The sequence below is a fragment of the Pyrus communis genome, chromosome 5 (genome assembly GCF_963583255.1).
Source record: "Pyrus communis chromosome 5, drPyrComm1.1, whole genome shotgun sequence".
NCBI lineage: Eukaryota > Viridiplantae > Streptophyta > Magnoliopsida > Rosales > Rosaceae > Pyrus > Pyrus communis.
Window position 1 is genome coordinate 18,651,876 of NC_084807.1, and position 15,861 is coordinate 18,667,736.

At 35.9% G+C, this 15,861-nt stretch overlaps 1 protein-coding gene across 1 annotated transcript; it reads right to left on the reverse strand.

Annotated features, from left to right (window-relative positions):
* Nucleotides 1-6,535: 6,535 nt before the first annotated feature.
* LOC137733666 (abscisic acid receptor PYL3-like) lies at nt 6,536-8,852 on the reverse strand. Its single transcript, XM_068472816.1, has 3 exons — nt 8,586-8,852; nt 7,648-7,863; nt 6,536-6,900 (listed from the first exon to the last, which is right to left on the reverse strand). Exons 1-3 carry the CDS (start codon nt 8,706-8,708, stop codon nt 6,685-6,687), a joined length of 555 nt encoding a protein of 184 aa, XP_068328917.1. The 5' UTR covers nt 8,709-8,852; the 3' UTR covers nt 6,536-6,684.
* Nucleotides 8,853-15,861: the final 7,009 nt, after the last annotated feature.

A 15,861-nucleotide genomic window follows, 5' to 3' on the forward strand; every position in this document is an offset into this window, starting at 1 on the left:
TTCTGGACAATTTGAATCAACAATTCATTTTATCAATTTTATTTGTTTGAGCGATTAATTATCGCATAAACCCAATTAAATTTCAATACAAAAACTTGAATTTTGTTTTAATTTTAATAGTTGTAGTAGTATATACCATTGATTTAACTTTGTACAGCAATTCTTTCCTTCTGGTTCTGCAAATCCGTGAACTTCGCACCAGAAACCAATGACTACGATATAGGCACATATATGTTAGTTGTTGAACATATCGTTGTAAATAGATTTCCACATGAATGCAAATAGTGTTGTATATCATAGGTATTTAGAACTCTCTGCATGTTTAATATGGTTTTAAAACCCGCAGCATCGCGCGGGCACCATTGCTAGTAAAGACAAAATAGCTAGGTTGGAGAAATACAGCAGCAAAAATCAAATTGTGCCAAATTGTGCACCACCGTTTGAACAAATTGTCCTCTATCGCTCTAGTTTTTCTCAATTGTTGGAGAATTTGTGAGGAGTCAACCATGCTTAGGAAACAATATTTATCGTATTAAGTGGAGCATTTTGTTTAATTAACAAACATCTTGTAGAGCTACTTAGTACTACGGTATAATGTTATTTCTATTCACTTGTAAGTGAGAAGTCTTAAATTCGATTCTCGTCAAAAGTGAAGTTGAACCACATGATTTTGGCAGACCCATTGTGAGACTTAGTCCACTCCCCCACTCCCTTAGTGTAAATACTATTGTTTAAAAAAAAAAAAAAAACTGTCTTATAGTTTACAAAACCGAACATGATTTGGATACAAAGAATCTAATTAATTTTTTACCCAAACAAAGAATTCAATTTTTAATGTTTTAAAATTGAAGAAAACAAAACTGGGAAAAAAAAAAACCCCTCCCAGATGCAGGATTTAAAGAACTTACCAGAAAACATTAGCCTTTTTGGCTAAAAATCATCTTCAATCCAAATCAAAAGGCTGAAGAAGCTTAAACTGCTTCCGGTTTTTTTCAGCGAGCCAAGATTTGTCAGGGACAGAAGAACCTAAAAATATCCCAAACGATCCCAAATTTAGGAACTGCTTTAAACCAACCTACCATGAAAGTAGTGGCTGAAGACTAACTTGAGGGGCGTTTTGGTCCGCACACTGCTCTAGAACAGTAACCAGAAGTTTGGGTTTTAATATATATAAATTTCCGCATTACATTTCTCTAGCACACCAATCGGATGTAGTTGATAATCTTTTAGGGCTTGAAATTAAGTACTTTGAGAGTAAGTGTTTGACGTGAAAAAGGAGAGAGAGGGAGGCCGAACACAAGAATGTTTTCATTGATACCATATTTATGATTTGATATAATTCGATGGATTTCATTGATAGGGTTAATACTTTTTATATATACAATGTGACATCGGGCAACAAAGCCTTCGAGCACAAGTAAAGGAATTGCGTATATATATGTGGGAGAATATAAAAAGCTCGTCGGAACTTGCGAAAAGAGTATATAGTTGAAACACAATTTCTTCATTTCTCTTGCTTTCTTGTTTACAATCTTTCTGTTATAAGTTCTTCCATGTGATTTCGTGGGATAGCCTTTGTGAGATATGAGAGATCGACGAGTTTGCTTCTTTCTGAAATTTGGTTTTTCTTTTAACTTATCGGAGCCGTGATTTTAGCCATAGCTTATCCGAGCTATAGGTCGTCATCATTGGAGGCCCATTTTAGCACAAAGGATCTGTATCTCACTAGACGTTATTGTATTAATGATTAAGTATTGTAAATGAGAAGGTTAGAATTCATTGTTATACAATAAGCAATTAATGGACGCTCCACAGTCGTTGACTCTTGATTTTCGATAATAAGATGATACAACAGTAATTAACTACTAAAACCAAAGAGAAATGCTAATTAGGAGACTAAACATGGACAATGATATCCCATGTTCAAGAAACAGAACTAAACATGAACAATGATATTCCATGTTCCAATAGTTGATACATTTAAACTCCTATAAAAATAAAATAATAATAATAATAATAATAAATAAATAAATAAAATAAAATAAAAAGGGTAAGAGGAAAGCACTGCCAAGCCTCAAAAGGCACAAAAGGATGGCCCCAAGCCATCCAGTTAAAAAAAAAAAAACCTAATTAAAAGGGGCCAAGGAAGCCCATCTCTTGAAAGAACAAGAACCAACGCCCATCTGTGGGTTCTCACCATCGCATCTGACAGCATTGAGAAACGACCAAAGCCTCCAAAACACAATGGAGAAAATTTTCCACATAACACTAACACTCTTTTTTGTTATGCAGTCCACGATTCCTTTAGAGTCACTCTCTTAAAAGTGGAATTTTCGATAAATTTTTTACCACATCATGTTTTTGGCATAATATTTTATAATATTGACATAAAAATTAATGTTAAACTATGAGATGACATAGTCTATGAAAAGTCACACTTTAAGAGTCTCCTTAGCATTTCTCAAAACCAAATGGAAAATAATCAAATTAATTGGTTTCATTAAATAATTTAGGTTTTGACCCAAAAAAAAAAAAAAAAGATTTTGGTTATTGTAGAAACTATAATTTTGGAGAATCGTATAACTCGTATACCTTGGAGATGTTCATGCATGTATGACAAGAAAAGTTAACCAATGTTAGTGATTATTGCCAACTTTTCTTGTAGTGATGTGTGTGATTGGGCGTCGTTAAACGCTTGAAATCAATCTTAATTATGTCATTTTTTTTTTTTTGTTAAATAAAGAGTAATATCAACGGGGCAAAGCCCAAAGAGACCATGAAACATAAAGCAGGCACAGAGAAACTCTCAAAGCACCCACAAACGAAAGGGAAAAGAATCCCAAAACAAAGCCTAAACCACGTAGGGAAAGATGACAAGAAGGCCTAGAGCCTAAGGAACAACATTTTTTTTGTTATGGAGGACCATCATATTAATGGTGGAGAGCTTAACATGCAAAGTACACAGCCGATACCGGATCATATTAGTGATTGACTGAAGAATAGCAACAGGGGGTTTTTCTACAATTGTTGAACATGCAGTTATTCCTTTCACACCATATGCAATAGACAGTGATTGCAAGAGAGAGCTTTCTAACCACCACGGGAAGGGATTTCCCACGCCAATGGGCTGCCACATGGTCCACATAAAAAGGCCATGGAGGATGAAACCAAGGAACCCCACACCTCATCAACACATGCTACCGTAGACCTTCAGTAAAGGGGCATTCAATGAAGAGGTGGGAATGAGATTCCAAGTCAAAATCGCAAAGCACACCGTTGAGATTGGCACGAGAAGAAAATTGACCAATGCGGTCAAGCGTAGTTAGCTTATTCTTGACGGCTGACTATAACACAAAATTCACACACGGAATACAAGCATTATGCCACACCAAGTGGTCCCAAGGAATTTTCAGAGCCACACAACGAATGCAATTCCACATAGAAGCCGAAGAGAAAATACCGTTGTTGCTAGGAAACCAAAATGAGAAATCCAAACTCTACAAATGCAATTCCACAGAGAAGCCGAAGAGAAAACACCTTGTTGCTAGGAAACCAAAATGACGAATCCAAACTCTGAGAAGAAGGCACGATACTATAGGAATTTGATTGAATGAAACGATATATACTTGAGACATAGATGAACTCTAAAAACTCCAAAAACATTGTTCATCACATAAACACACTATTCGTGCGAACATTACCATTCACATCTAGAATTCGCCAATCTGAATTGCTTTTATAGTCCTACGTCATATTGGGTAAATGGTTGTACATGGTACAACTACAAGTTGAAACTAGTATGCATAGATGGAGCAGTAATATAAATAAGGTCATCTCCAACTGAGCCGGTCAAAAGGCATAAGTCAAAACATGGCTCTTTTTAACACAAAATCCATCTTCAATGGAGGGCTAGGCCCAAAAAAATTGGAACCCACCGGGCCAAAATCCAGGCATATGGCCAGTGGGCTGGGCATTCTTAGCCAACCAACCCGAAATGTTGGGCCTAGTTGTCAGCAACCCACTTGCTAGCTGACATCTGCTAGCCATTGGATTTGATTTTTTTTTTATTTTTTTAAGATGAATTAAAAAAAAAAAAAATCTAGTTTGTTTCTTATAAATATATAAGTCATTTTTACTCTATTTCTCACATCATTTTCACCATTCCACACTATTTTACCTTATTTTATTTCAATTCTTCACAGTCTTTAAACTCTTATCCGAAAAATTAATTAATTATTTTTTTGAAGCCAAACAAACAGAGCATTCCGAAAAATTATTAAAATTACATAAAGATAAGAAATATGAAGAGTTATTCATTTAGAAATATGGCAGTTTAATTCAATTAACCAATAAAATTAAAGAACAAACTTAAAATTAATAAATTATTAAGGGGACTAAAAAATAACCTCATTCAGTTGGAGATGGTATATGAATATAGACTGACATTGTTCACTAAAAAATAATTTCTTGCAGAGCAATCTGGACGGAAGCTAAACATATCTCCTTTGGTTGGAGATGGCCTAATGATTCATCTTTCAAGCATCGTAAAGTACGATCTGAATAAAACAAAAAAGATAATCTAACTAAGTAGATTATGCTTGTACTCGTCACCCTGTTTGAGGAGAATAGATGGATCTGGTGAAGTAATCGATTGAAGCAGGTAGGGAAACACCAAAAAGAAATAATAAAAATCTAAGCAGATAATACAATCCGAATGAAACAAAGAGATAATGAGGTCGACAGATACAATTGGCCCTTTTATTCTTATGTAAACCTCCACTGATAGTTCATGTTCTTGTTAACCAATTAATTATAGTTAAGCTGGTCTGAACTTTCAAGTGAAGCTTAGGGGTGAGATGCGGCAGACAGTGCAGGGTAATGCTAAAAAGATCTAGTTTTTAAAATTAAATAATGTTATTGTAGATGATTATATTATTAATTAAGTATCAGTTAACATGCTTATCTTTTAATAGTGACATGTCATTTGGGTTGCAAACTTAGTTTAAAAATTTGGTCTCCTTAGCATTATCTGCGAAGGTATGATTAGCTAGGTTGAATAATATATACATGTGAGCAAAGAATCCACGAAGATGTGGAAGCTGGCCCATGAGATGATAAGTGATGCTGGGATCCCTTGCTCACGTGTATACTCACCATACAGTTATGATGCTGAGTAAAAATGCACCCTCAAATCAAATTAATTGGTTCTATAACTGTAGTTTATGCTCAACATATCTTTATAGCGGATGCAACTATATGGGGTGCTTTTATCACATCCTGTCGAATCCGTAAAAACCTGAGGTTTGCAGAGATTGCAGCAAAGAATCACTTTGAGTTGGAACCTCATAATCCAGCCAGTTACGTCTTGATGATGAACTTATATTCGATGTCAAACAGATGGAAGGATGTGGAGCGTCTCAAAGATTCGATGAAGAACGCCGGCCTGAAGAATGGGCCTGTATGGAGCTGGATACAAATTGATCAGACAATTCATATGTTTTCTGCACAAGGGAAAACCTCATACCGATGAAGGATAGGTATATTTTGAATTGTATCATCTGGTTCATGAGATGAAGAAATTAGGGTACGAGGTGGAAAAGAAGAAGCTGCTGCTAAGTCGCACGGAGAAGTTGGCCATTGCTTACGGACTGATGAATACGAAAAGTGGAGAACCTATCAGGGTGATTAAGAACACACGAGTTTGCTCCGATTGCCATACAGCAGCAAAATACATGTAGTTAGTGCGTAAACGCGAGATTTTCCTCGAGGACGGTGTTCGGTTTCACCATTTCAGGGAAAGCGAGTGTACCTGCAATGACTGCTGGTAGGGAGGGAGGGCTACAAAATGCTTCAACCGGCTCAGACGGAGCTAAGATCAAGGCAGATGGGGTGAGAACTTCACCCCAATTGGTCAAGTTTTCGGTGAATGCTCCTAGTAATGCATAGAGGTTTGGAGGACTGATAAGGCCAGTCTTTGTAACAGTGAATCCTACACAGAGCTCACCCGTGTAGGGATGCCAGCCGGTTGCGATTATACGACGGAAGCTCCATTGCATGTTCTCATCAATCTGTGCAGTGTATTCTCATTGAATTCCACAACACTGAAGTTATATACGAAAGAATAGGTCATTATTATTGAGGCATCGACATATAATCCACCAAGTAGAAAGACACAAGTAACGCGTTTACGATAATTTATTAAGAATGCAAATACATAAGGTATATACAAAAACAAACAACAACGCAACGGCGGTTCGAAGCCCTGAATCCTTCCCTGCACTACATGAAAACCCCAATTCCATAGATACCATCTCTTTCCAAGATAAATATTTACAGATCAGAGTCGTACTAACATCGGTATCACCATGCACGAAACACAGGAACAATAAAACTCACAGTAGCTTTCCCTTTCCATCCATGGGGAGCTTATAAAAACCTATAAAGCTCGTCCATCAGACATGAATACGAGAAACCGCACAATCATTTCCAGTGTGAGAAGAATATATGCGAGAGCAATTGGAAAGAGGGTAGGAAGGATGTTCATCAGTCAGAAATGCAAAAGATCCAAAACTTCTGTGAATGGAAGGAAAGCTCCGACTATCTCTACACAGCATTTGAGACAAAAAAACCACATGCTTGGTTTACCTATAGCCTATCGTACTCCTGTGCCATTCCCCAACTCTACTAATGATTGATAGGTTCAGTTCGGTCCTGGACAGCCATCCTCTCTGAGACATCAGCCAAAGACTTGAGGTTGCACCGGATCAGGGCCTCAACAAAGTAGCATGTATCATCCTTGGTATTCCCCTCAGGCACATCCACCACAAAGGATTCAATAACAAGTGTCCCCGGTCTTCCTTCAATAACCTCAGGGTGTACAGTAATAATTGAAGCGTAGTTCTGCAAATTCAAAGAACATATAGAAATGAGGTTAGGAAGGCGTTCGTGTACCACATAATAATACAGGTGTAAAAAGAATATTTTCCAAACATCAATGAAAAAATTGTAAACTAATTTGAGCAAATAAATTGACAAAATACATATTTCATGCATGTGATGGCCGGATGCTGGCAACGTTGTCTGTATACTGAAAACCAGACAAATGTTTGCCGTTATCAATATTACATGTTTTAAGATTAAGTTCTGAGATACGTTGAGAATGTTACGGGCAATCACTAAGGAACCCTAAACCCTATTTGCAGGCACATATTACATGCACTCCTCATACCATGCATACATAGCATGTGAGGTAATTGGATGGGACCTATCCATACATATTGCCCCATCAACGTCTGAGTGACCATGGCTGTCATGAACAAGCAGCTGTTGCTACCAGTTAAAAACAAACTATCTTCACTCTTTCTAAAAATAGAAAGTGAAACAAATCAATTATTGACAACTTGATTTCGAAAATCAATATATTCAAAAGGAAACATTATCAAAAGCATTTCCAAGCTAAACAGCCACTCATTATCTATTCACACACAGAGAACCCTAAAATATATTCTGCTGATTAAAGAACATACATGAAATTGCATAAAACACAGCAGGCACACAGCAACAGAGACAAGCTTACTTCCTATTTGACGATCAAATGGATAAAAGCAAGAACACACCAGTAGGCAAAGGCACAAGAAAACTTCTTACCCTTAGCCTATGATCACCGCCAACAATCTTGATTCCAAGAATGTGCTCATCATCATCAAGAAGCTCCAGCCTCTCAGTGCTGGTCGTTGCGGGCAGCCCAGATTTAACATTCACCTCTCTAACGCTCCCAATGCCAAGGTCCCCCTTCATGGTGCACCGACTAACAAACGGCTTGTACTTCTGGGGCTGATCAAATCTCCTCACCAATGACCACACCTGATCAAAGACACCAACTTGATCACATCACTAAATCAACAAATTAGTCTTATCGTAAACATAGCAACAGTGAACCCAAAAGGCAAGCGTCAAGCTTCCACTAGGTCTTTGCCATTAAAAAAACTAACAATTTGTTTGGCTACAGAGAAAGTGCAAAAAAGGAAACATTTTCTTTGCGTGGAAGCTAAAATTTAAGAAAAAAAATGGAAAAAGGAAAAGAAACACCCCTTATTCAAATTTTCATAGTTCCTTAGGATTTTCTTACACTTTTCAGCGACTACAAAAACAATTACAACAAACTGAAAGGGGAAAATTATTAAGCCAAACCACTTGGAATTCAATTTTCTTAAATCATCACAAACAAAACCAAAATTACTTAAATTACCATCCTAATTTTGCCATAAATTACCATCCTCTTCACAAATATTACATTTCAGCAACAACAAATTCATTGAAACAAACAATCAAACTCGAATCTGAACGCAAATCCGACCCAATTGAACCAAATAACAAAACCCAGAAGAAAAAACACAAAAAAGAACCCCCAAAAATTCCCATAGTCCCCAATTTCCCAGATCTCCAAAACCAAAAAAAGTCAAACCCACCAAGAAAATCCTATCTTTAACAAAAAGTCAAACAAATCAACACCACCCAAAATCGAAAGAACCACAATTCGAAGCTCGATATACAGTCCAGAGAGAGATGAGGAGAGAGAGGCTTACGAGATGCACAGGGGCTTTGATGTGCCTGACCAGAGCCGAAGTACACTGGTTCTCTCTGGGCTCGTGCCTGTGGTGCCTCCGTATGTACTCCGCCTCCATCGAATCACCGCCGCCGCTGCTCATTTTCCGATTAAGTATTGTTTCCCTTCAATCTCTCAATCCCTCAAACCGTTCCTTCCTCTCTTTTTTCTCTACAAACAAACGAGGACACCGGGCGAAGAAGGCAATACAAGACAGACGCTTCCAGAGAGAGTAAAAAGTGCTTTTCTTTATTTCTTGAGGAGAGAGAGGGGGAGAGAGAGAGAGAGAGAGAGAGAGAGAGAGAGAGGCTTTTGGTGTGAAAAAAGTAGCTTAGCTTGGCGGGTTATCAAAAAACTATGAGAGGAGGAGAGTCCACTCTCTCCCACCGACAGGACAATTTTTTAGTCCCAAAAATTAAGCCCAAAGCCCTTTTTTTCTTCCATTGGGTCTATTTATACTAATTTACAAGTAAATAAAAAATTACAAATAAAGACTACAATGACAATGTAAGTTTATCTTCAATCATAAAGACTAAACGTAACCCTTAACTATATTTTTTATATTCAAAATATTTTAAAGACTACTTTATGGTTAAACTTTTCATCTCTAACCTCGGCCATATTTTGTTCTCCTACATATTTTTTTACTTTGTTTTTCTTTTACCAAACATAACTTGTCTTGGGGCTAAATGTTGTCTGTTTTGAAGTCAAAGTTAACTTAATTCTTTTAGCTCGATTCCCTTCAATCCTTTATTTCTAGACTGATTTTATCAATATTAGTACTAAATGTGATTTATAATCCTGGATTGAAGATGGCCTGACTATAATATATAAGTTACTCTTATAGACTATAAAAATGAGATTTAAACTGAAGCGTAAAACTCTAGCTAACCTAACGAATAACGAGTTTTCCTTGAACCCATTTACAGGCCTCTATTAAAAAAGTGCTTTAAGCCCTTGTCAGTTTTTTTTATTAGTAAAATAATAGGAAATTGTTGGAAATTGTCCCCAAATTTTGTGTAGGGTTACATGGTGGTGAAGGATTGTGTAGTGACAGTCCACTCTCTGGCTTGGAATTGGGTTGGTTTGTTGGGTGGTGAAGCGGGGATGGTTTTTATTGGGTAGCTAGCTTTTTGGGTTGAGTGGATGGGTTCTGCTGGCTTTTGTTTTATTAGCCACTGAGTAAGTGGATGATTTTTAAAGTCGAGATTTGGTGGAGTGGGGTTGGGGATGATGCCCACTTGCCTCCTTTGCTTAATTGCTACCATGACAGTTACAGATCATTCATCATTTTTCACATTATTTTAATGCAGTTGAATATTATGATTGGAATATGACACATCCCGACCGGAGTTGAGGTATGCTGGCGGATAACCGAGAATGACGTAACCAAAAAGGAAAAGATGCATAAGCAAAATATGGATAAATTTAAAACAAAACTAACATTTATTTAATCTAAAGTAGAGAGTGCGCAGTAGTGGGAAGAACCTATAAAACATAATTGTTTAGAGCATAGATGACAATACGACATAAGTAGTGCAGTCGAAACTAATTAAAGTACTTAATACACAATCAGGAAAAAGCCCCTACATTTATCTATGGAAATGTCAAAATACGCCGGAGATTCCTCGTACGCCATAGGGTATTCAACTAATTAGGTCATGGATGGGCGAAAAACAGAAGGGTGAGTGAGCAAAAACAAAAGTTTATAAAACATATTTATTTTCTGAACATACTAACCCCTCGCGGTAAAACATGTATAGTTTTCAGAAAATCATACTACCTATAAGTGTGAAATCAAATGTAAATCAATAATAAATCCAGGAATACACCAATCATAATATCTCAGCAATAGCATAATAAAATCAAGTGCTCATCAATCTATGCCAACACACGAGTTCATGCAGAGGGAATCTGATATGAACAGAACTGGGTGTAATCATAATATACACTATAGTACTACAATCACGTGAAGATTGGCTCTAGGCTCATCACATACGAGTCCGAGTTGCCTATTGCAACCTGTACGACAGGACTGGCACCTACAATGAATCCAAGGTTAGCGTGCGGTGCGATGTGAACATACACATAAAGCCTGGTCTTAGCCTAGGCGAGTACAACACCGGTCCAAGCATGCATGATGAGCAAGTATAATGTATGTGAACATGCCATGACAACATATAAAAATCTCAACAATAATATGGCATTTTTAGAATTAAATAGAACATGGCATGACAGGCGTAAAATCAATCCAAAAGCATATGTGGAAACTATAAACTTTATATATAATATATAAAAACAAATGTCCACTCACTGATACATCGATGAATCATAGCCTCCTAACCTTGTTTGTCCTCGTACCTTCTCGGGGTAAGTCTCACCTATATGTGAAATAACTTTACTAATAAATTAATTAGGACATACACTAAAAGGCTAGGAAAATCCCCCATAATTTGCTTAAACAGAGGGTTTAAATATACGAAAACATTCTACTCGACATCACGAACCCGTAAACGTCAAGCACGCACTGCTCGGAGGCCAGACACGCCCTCATGCACCACTAGGTTGCGGCCACACGTGCGCCCATGCGCATGCCACGCGCCTGACACACTGACAGATGACAAAGGAATATTCCATCAGATTTGACGGAATATTCCATTAAATATTAACGGCGTTACCTAACAGCTTCAGAATATTCTGTTAACTTTAACGAAATATTCTCCTTCTTCTCCGGTTGTCCTCCATCGTCTGCTGCCGTCATCTGGTTCATTGGAAATTGGAGAATTTTCACTAGATTCTAGAAAATTTTTAAAACTTCATTTCTTAACCATTTTTGACGTACTTTATATAGAAATGAAGCTTATGAAGAGTAGAACAAGTCTATACCTTTAAAAGTCCAAAAAGTGGACGAAAATGGACTGAAATTAGCTCGAAAGTCTTGGACCTATTTTCAACTCCTTGAAACTGCACATTTTGACGTTGGCTCCTATCCCAACTTAGGTTAGTGGTCACGGGGAGTTGTGTAGTGGCCTTCAAATCTCCCAAAACTTTGTAACACGAGCTGGAAATCGACGGGGAACCTCCACCCTAGTCGGAGCTCCGAGTTGCTCCAAGTTGGAAGCTCAAAACTCGTCCATTTTAAGATCGGTTTGTATGAATGGACTCGTGGGGATGAGTGGAGTTTAATGGTGGTGGTTTGAGGTTTGATCTGTGAAGTTTTTTTTTTTTATGGTGTAAGATTGTTGTAGAGAAGAGAGAGTGACAGGTGAGGGAGAGAAGAATGTGAGAGATAGAGAGAGAGAGAGAGAGAGAGAGAGAGAGAGAGAGAGAGTGTGTGTGTGTGTGTGTGTGTGTGTGTGTGTGTGTGTGTGTGTGTGTGTGTGTGTGTGTGTGTGTGTGTGTGTGTGTGTGTGTGTGTGTGTGTGTGTGTGTGTGTGTGTGTGTGAAGAATGTGAGAGATAGAGAGAGAGAGAGAGAGAGAGAGAGAGAGTGTGTGTGTGTGTGTGTGTGTGTGTGTGTGTGTGTGTGTGTGTGTGTGTGTGTGTGTGTGTGTGTGTGTGTGTGTGTGTGTGTGTGTGTGTGTGTGTGTGTGTGTGTGTGTGTGTGTGTGTGTGTGTGTGTGTGTGTGTGTGTGTGTGTGTGTGTGTGTGGGAGTAAAGTTGATTAGTTGATTGGTGGGCGAGGTAGAGCAAGTCATGGGAGAGATCTGTCTGTGTGTGTGTGTGTGTGTGTGGGAGAAAATGTGGGAGTAAAGTTGATTGGTGGGCGAGGTAGAGCAAGTCATGGGAGAGATCTTTAAAGAGGGAAGGGATAAGGTTTTGTACAATATAAAATGTACATAAAATTTGTAAAATCTAACTCACCCTATTTGAAACAATGTTTCCAACATTGAACACTCGTGTACAAATTTACCCGTTGTTAACTCACTTTAACTAAACGTAACTTTTTCGTTACAAGTCTGATTTGGGTCTAACTCACGTTCACGTATTTGTACGAATGAGTACTAATTAATTACGATATGAGAAAAATAATTCAAAAGTCGAATAACTACGTCCACGTCAAGTTCCACTTTGCCAAAAAGGGCATAAACGTCAATTTACACACTTGGGGAGAAAATTACATGGAAAATTAGGGACAGGTCATCACAAAATAACTTTTCACTTTGATCTCTGAGATTTAAAATCGATAGGAGTGATTTTTGAGTTTGTCCATCGTCAATCATTTTAGTCATTCTGTGAAAATTCTCTGTTTAATAAGACTAAAATAACAAAAATACTCTCAAAATTTGTCAAATCATTTTGGTTCATTGTTTATTAAATTAAGGATATTTTTGTTATTTTGGTTCTTATTTAACCGAAGTTTTTCACGAAATGACCAAAATGATTGGTGGTGGACAAACTCAAGAATCATTTCTATCAATTTCAAATTTCAGAGATCAAAGTAAGGAGATATCAATTTCAGGAACTATTTTGATTAAAATACCTTATAAATAAGATAGTTAAAATTTTAGTATACTCTAACGTATAAAATACATTAAATTTGAGCATATCCCTATTTATCGGAAAACTAATGAAAATGACTTGAAAACTTTGAATTTTAACCATAATGACAAAAAAAAGGGTAAAGTGAATAGTACCAAGATTGACTTTTTAATGTAAAAATGTGGTTTTTTGTTAAAATAAACAGTACCAAGAACTTTTTATTCAAGTTCCCTTTAAAATATTCTAGAATACAGCCTATGATTCGTCACCTCTCAATAGCAAATTGGGAGAGATTTGGACATTTGGATAAATTGTTTTCCATTTCATCATTTTGAACCTTTTTGTGGCAAGATTTATTATGGGAGTTTTAATGAAAAATCTACGGTACTACTCACTTTAACAAAAAACCATATGTTTACACTAAAAAGTCAATCCTGGTACTATTCACTTTACCCTTTATTTTGTTCTTATCGTTAAAACTCAAAGTTTTCAATCATTTTTCTATTAGTTTTCCCATTTATTAATTCACACATATTATAACATGTGAAAAATTATTCATAATATATTACAAAGTATAAACTCATTCACTTATTTATGATATAAAACATGAATTGTTAACACCATATGATAATATTGCTTTTACAAACATTCTCAAGCTTTCAAGTTGGACCTTATGCAGTAGGAATTTAGGGTCTCTTACTCATATGTTTGGTGTTGAATACAAAATAAATTGGGTTATTTAATATTTCGTTGTATATGGATTACAAATCATGTCTTACAAGTCTTTACCAATCCAATTCTATCTCTAATGCATAATCCCATCCAACATACAAAACGAGCCCTTAATGACTACCAATTGGTTTTCGAATCCCTATTAAAGAGTTTCTTATTTGACATAAACTTAAAACCAAGTGATATGATTGATGAAATAGTAAAATTAGTTGTACAAAATGAGATGAATAAAAGGTCGATTAGTGGTTAATTGGGTGGGTAAAAGACATATTAGTGACTAATTGGTCCCATTAGTCACCATCAAGCTGTTTACCCGCTTCATTATGTACACATATAATGTAAGTGACTATTCTCAAATTTTTTGTTGTTGTTGTTGCTGTTTTTTTTTTTTTTTTTTTTTGTACTAGTAAGTCTCATCGCCCATAAACCTTAACCCTTTGTACTTTTTATTCTCTATTTCTAAATCTCAAGAGAGCCTAGTTGGGATTACTTACGTAGTAATTACTTTTTATGAAACACTTTTATTAGAAGCATACAAAAAATTTGATTAAAAAAAATCAAAATGCTATAAAATCATTTTGATAAAAAGAAGCTTAATCTGTTGCGTTATTTGAATATTGGAAAAAATGGAAAAAAGTAGGTACCTGACCCATGATCATTTTATTAATTTATAATAATTTTTTTTTTCTATTTTAATTTAAAATAAAATTTTAAATTGAAATTGTCTAGAAAACAACTAGTAAGTAATTTTACTCAGCATTCAAAAAGTACTTTTATGCCATATTTTTATATTTTTCTATCAAAGACTATTATAATCGGTACTAGTTGTCTTAAAATACTTTCAGTTATTTCATAAACAATATCAAACATGTCTTTTTTTTTTTAAACATACCATGTTGGTAACTTAAAACCCTTTTTTATTCTCTTTTACAACACAATAAGTTTTGATAAATCGATATATAAACAAACGGAAAAAAAAAAATCTTTTAGTAGGACTTTAATTTATGGATTTCATTTCAACGCTTTATGTGAGCCGGCTAATTGTATAATTAAAACCCTTTTTTATTCTCTTTTACAACACAATAAGTTTTGATAAATCGATAAATAAACAAACGGAAAAAAAAAAAAAAAATCTTTTAGTAGGGCTTTAATTTATGAATTTCATTTCAATGCTTTATGTGAGCCGGCTAATTGTATAATAAATGTCAATCGCAACTTGCTTTTGATACATTATAGTGTGACCCAAATTCTTGCTCTGGTTCAGTTACCTTTTTTTTTTTTTTGGTATATAGAATAAACTTAAAACCTTATATAAATTCAACATTTAAAATCCGAACTCTAAACCTAAGGCAAAAACTTGTGTCGTTAATTGATAATGCCAAATACTAAACATTGTCAATTGACCGGCCGAGAAGAAAATTGTACGATCCGACATCAATATCCGAATGAAAGTTTGAATATTAACGTCTAAACTGAATCGTGATTCCACCAACAGCCAACATCAAAGGATAATTATCAATTAGTTGGAATAAAGATAAGGGATAATGATTAAAGTAGTAGTCCAATCCCTCAAGCCAAGGGATAATTGGGATTAGTATCATCTAGGGTTTTATCCTCTTGACTTTGCCTATATATGGAATGTGATAAATAGAACCATGGTTCTTTTGTCAATGCTTGGCATGCAATAGATCCATCTCCCCTTGTCTTATTTCCAACTAGTGGTGCAAGCTGTGTTTGTTTCCCTTAGCTTTTGTGCGTGTTATGCTTCCCACTTGTTTTTGAGTTCTTCACACTTTCCGTGTGAAATCCACCCAAGACAGGGGAGATGACACACTTGGGTGTTGAAAAACAAAAGCCAAGTGGCCAGTTTTTGGTTTTTTTTTTTTTTTTTTCTTTCTTTCTTTCTTTCTTTTTTCTAGTCCATTGTACTGTCTTTTTCTACCTTTATAAAACCTAATTTTTTTCTCTGCTCAATTTCAAACTTATTCTCTCATAATTAAGCCAAAATAAAAAATAAATTATTCTCTTATTTATACAAAACCA

Bases quoted from the DNA above. Each gene is read 5' to 3' on its own strand.
- LOC137733666 (XM_068472816.1), bottom strand. From the start codon at position 8,708: ATGAGCAGCGGCGGCGGTGATTCGATGGAGGCGGAGTACATACGGAGG. The intron at 7,864-8,585 runs GTAAGCCTCTCT...GTCTTTGATCAG, and splicing joins TCAAAGCCCCTGTGCATCTC to GTGTGGTCATTGGTGAGGAG. The intron at 6,901-7,647 runs GTAAGAAGTTTT...TTGAATTTGCAG, and splicing joins GCGGTGATCATAGGCTAAGG to AACTACGCTTCAATTATTAC.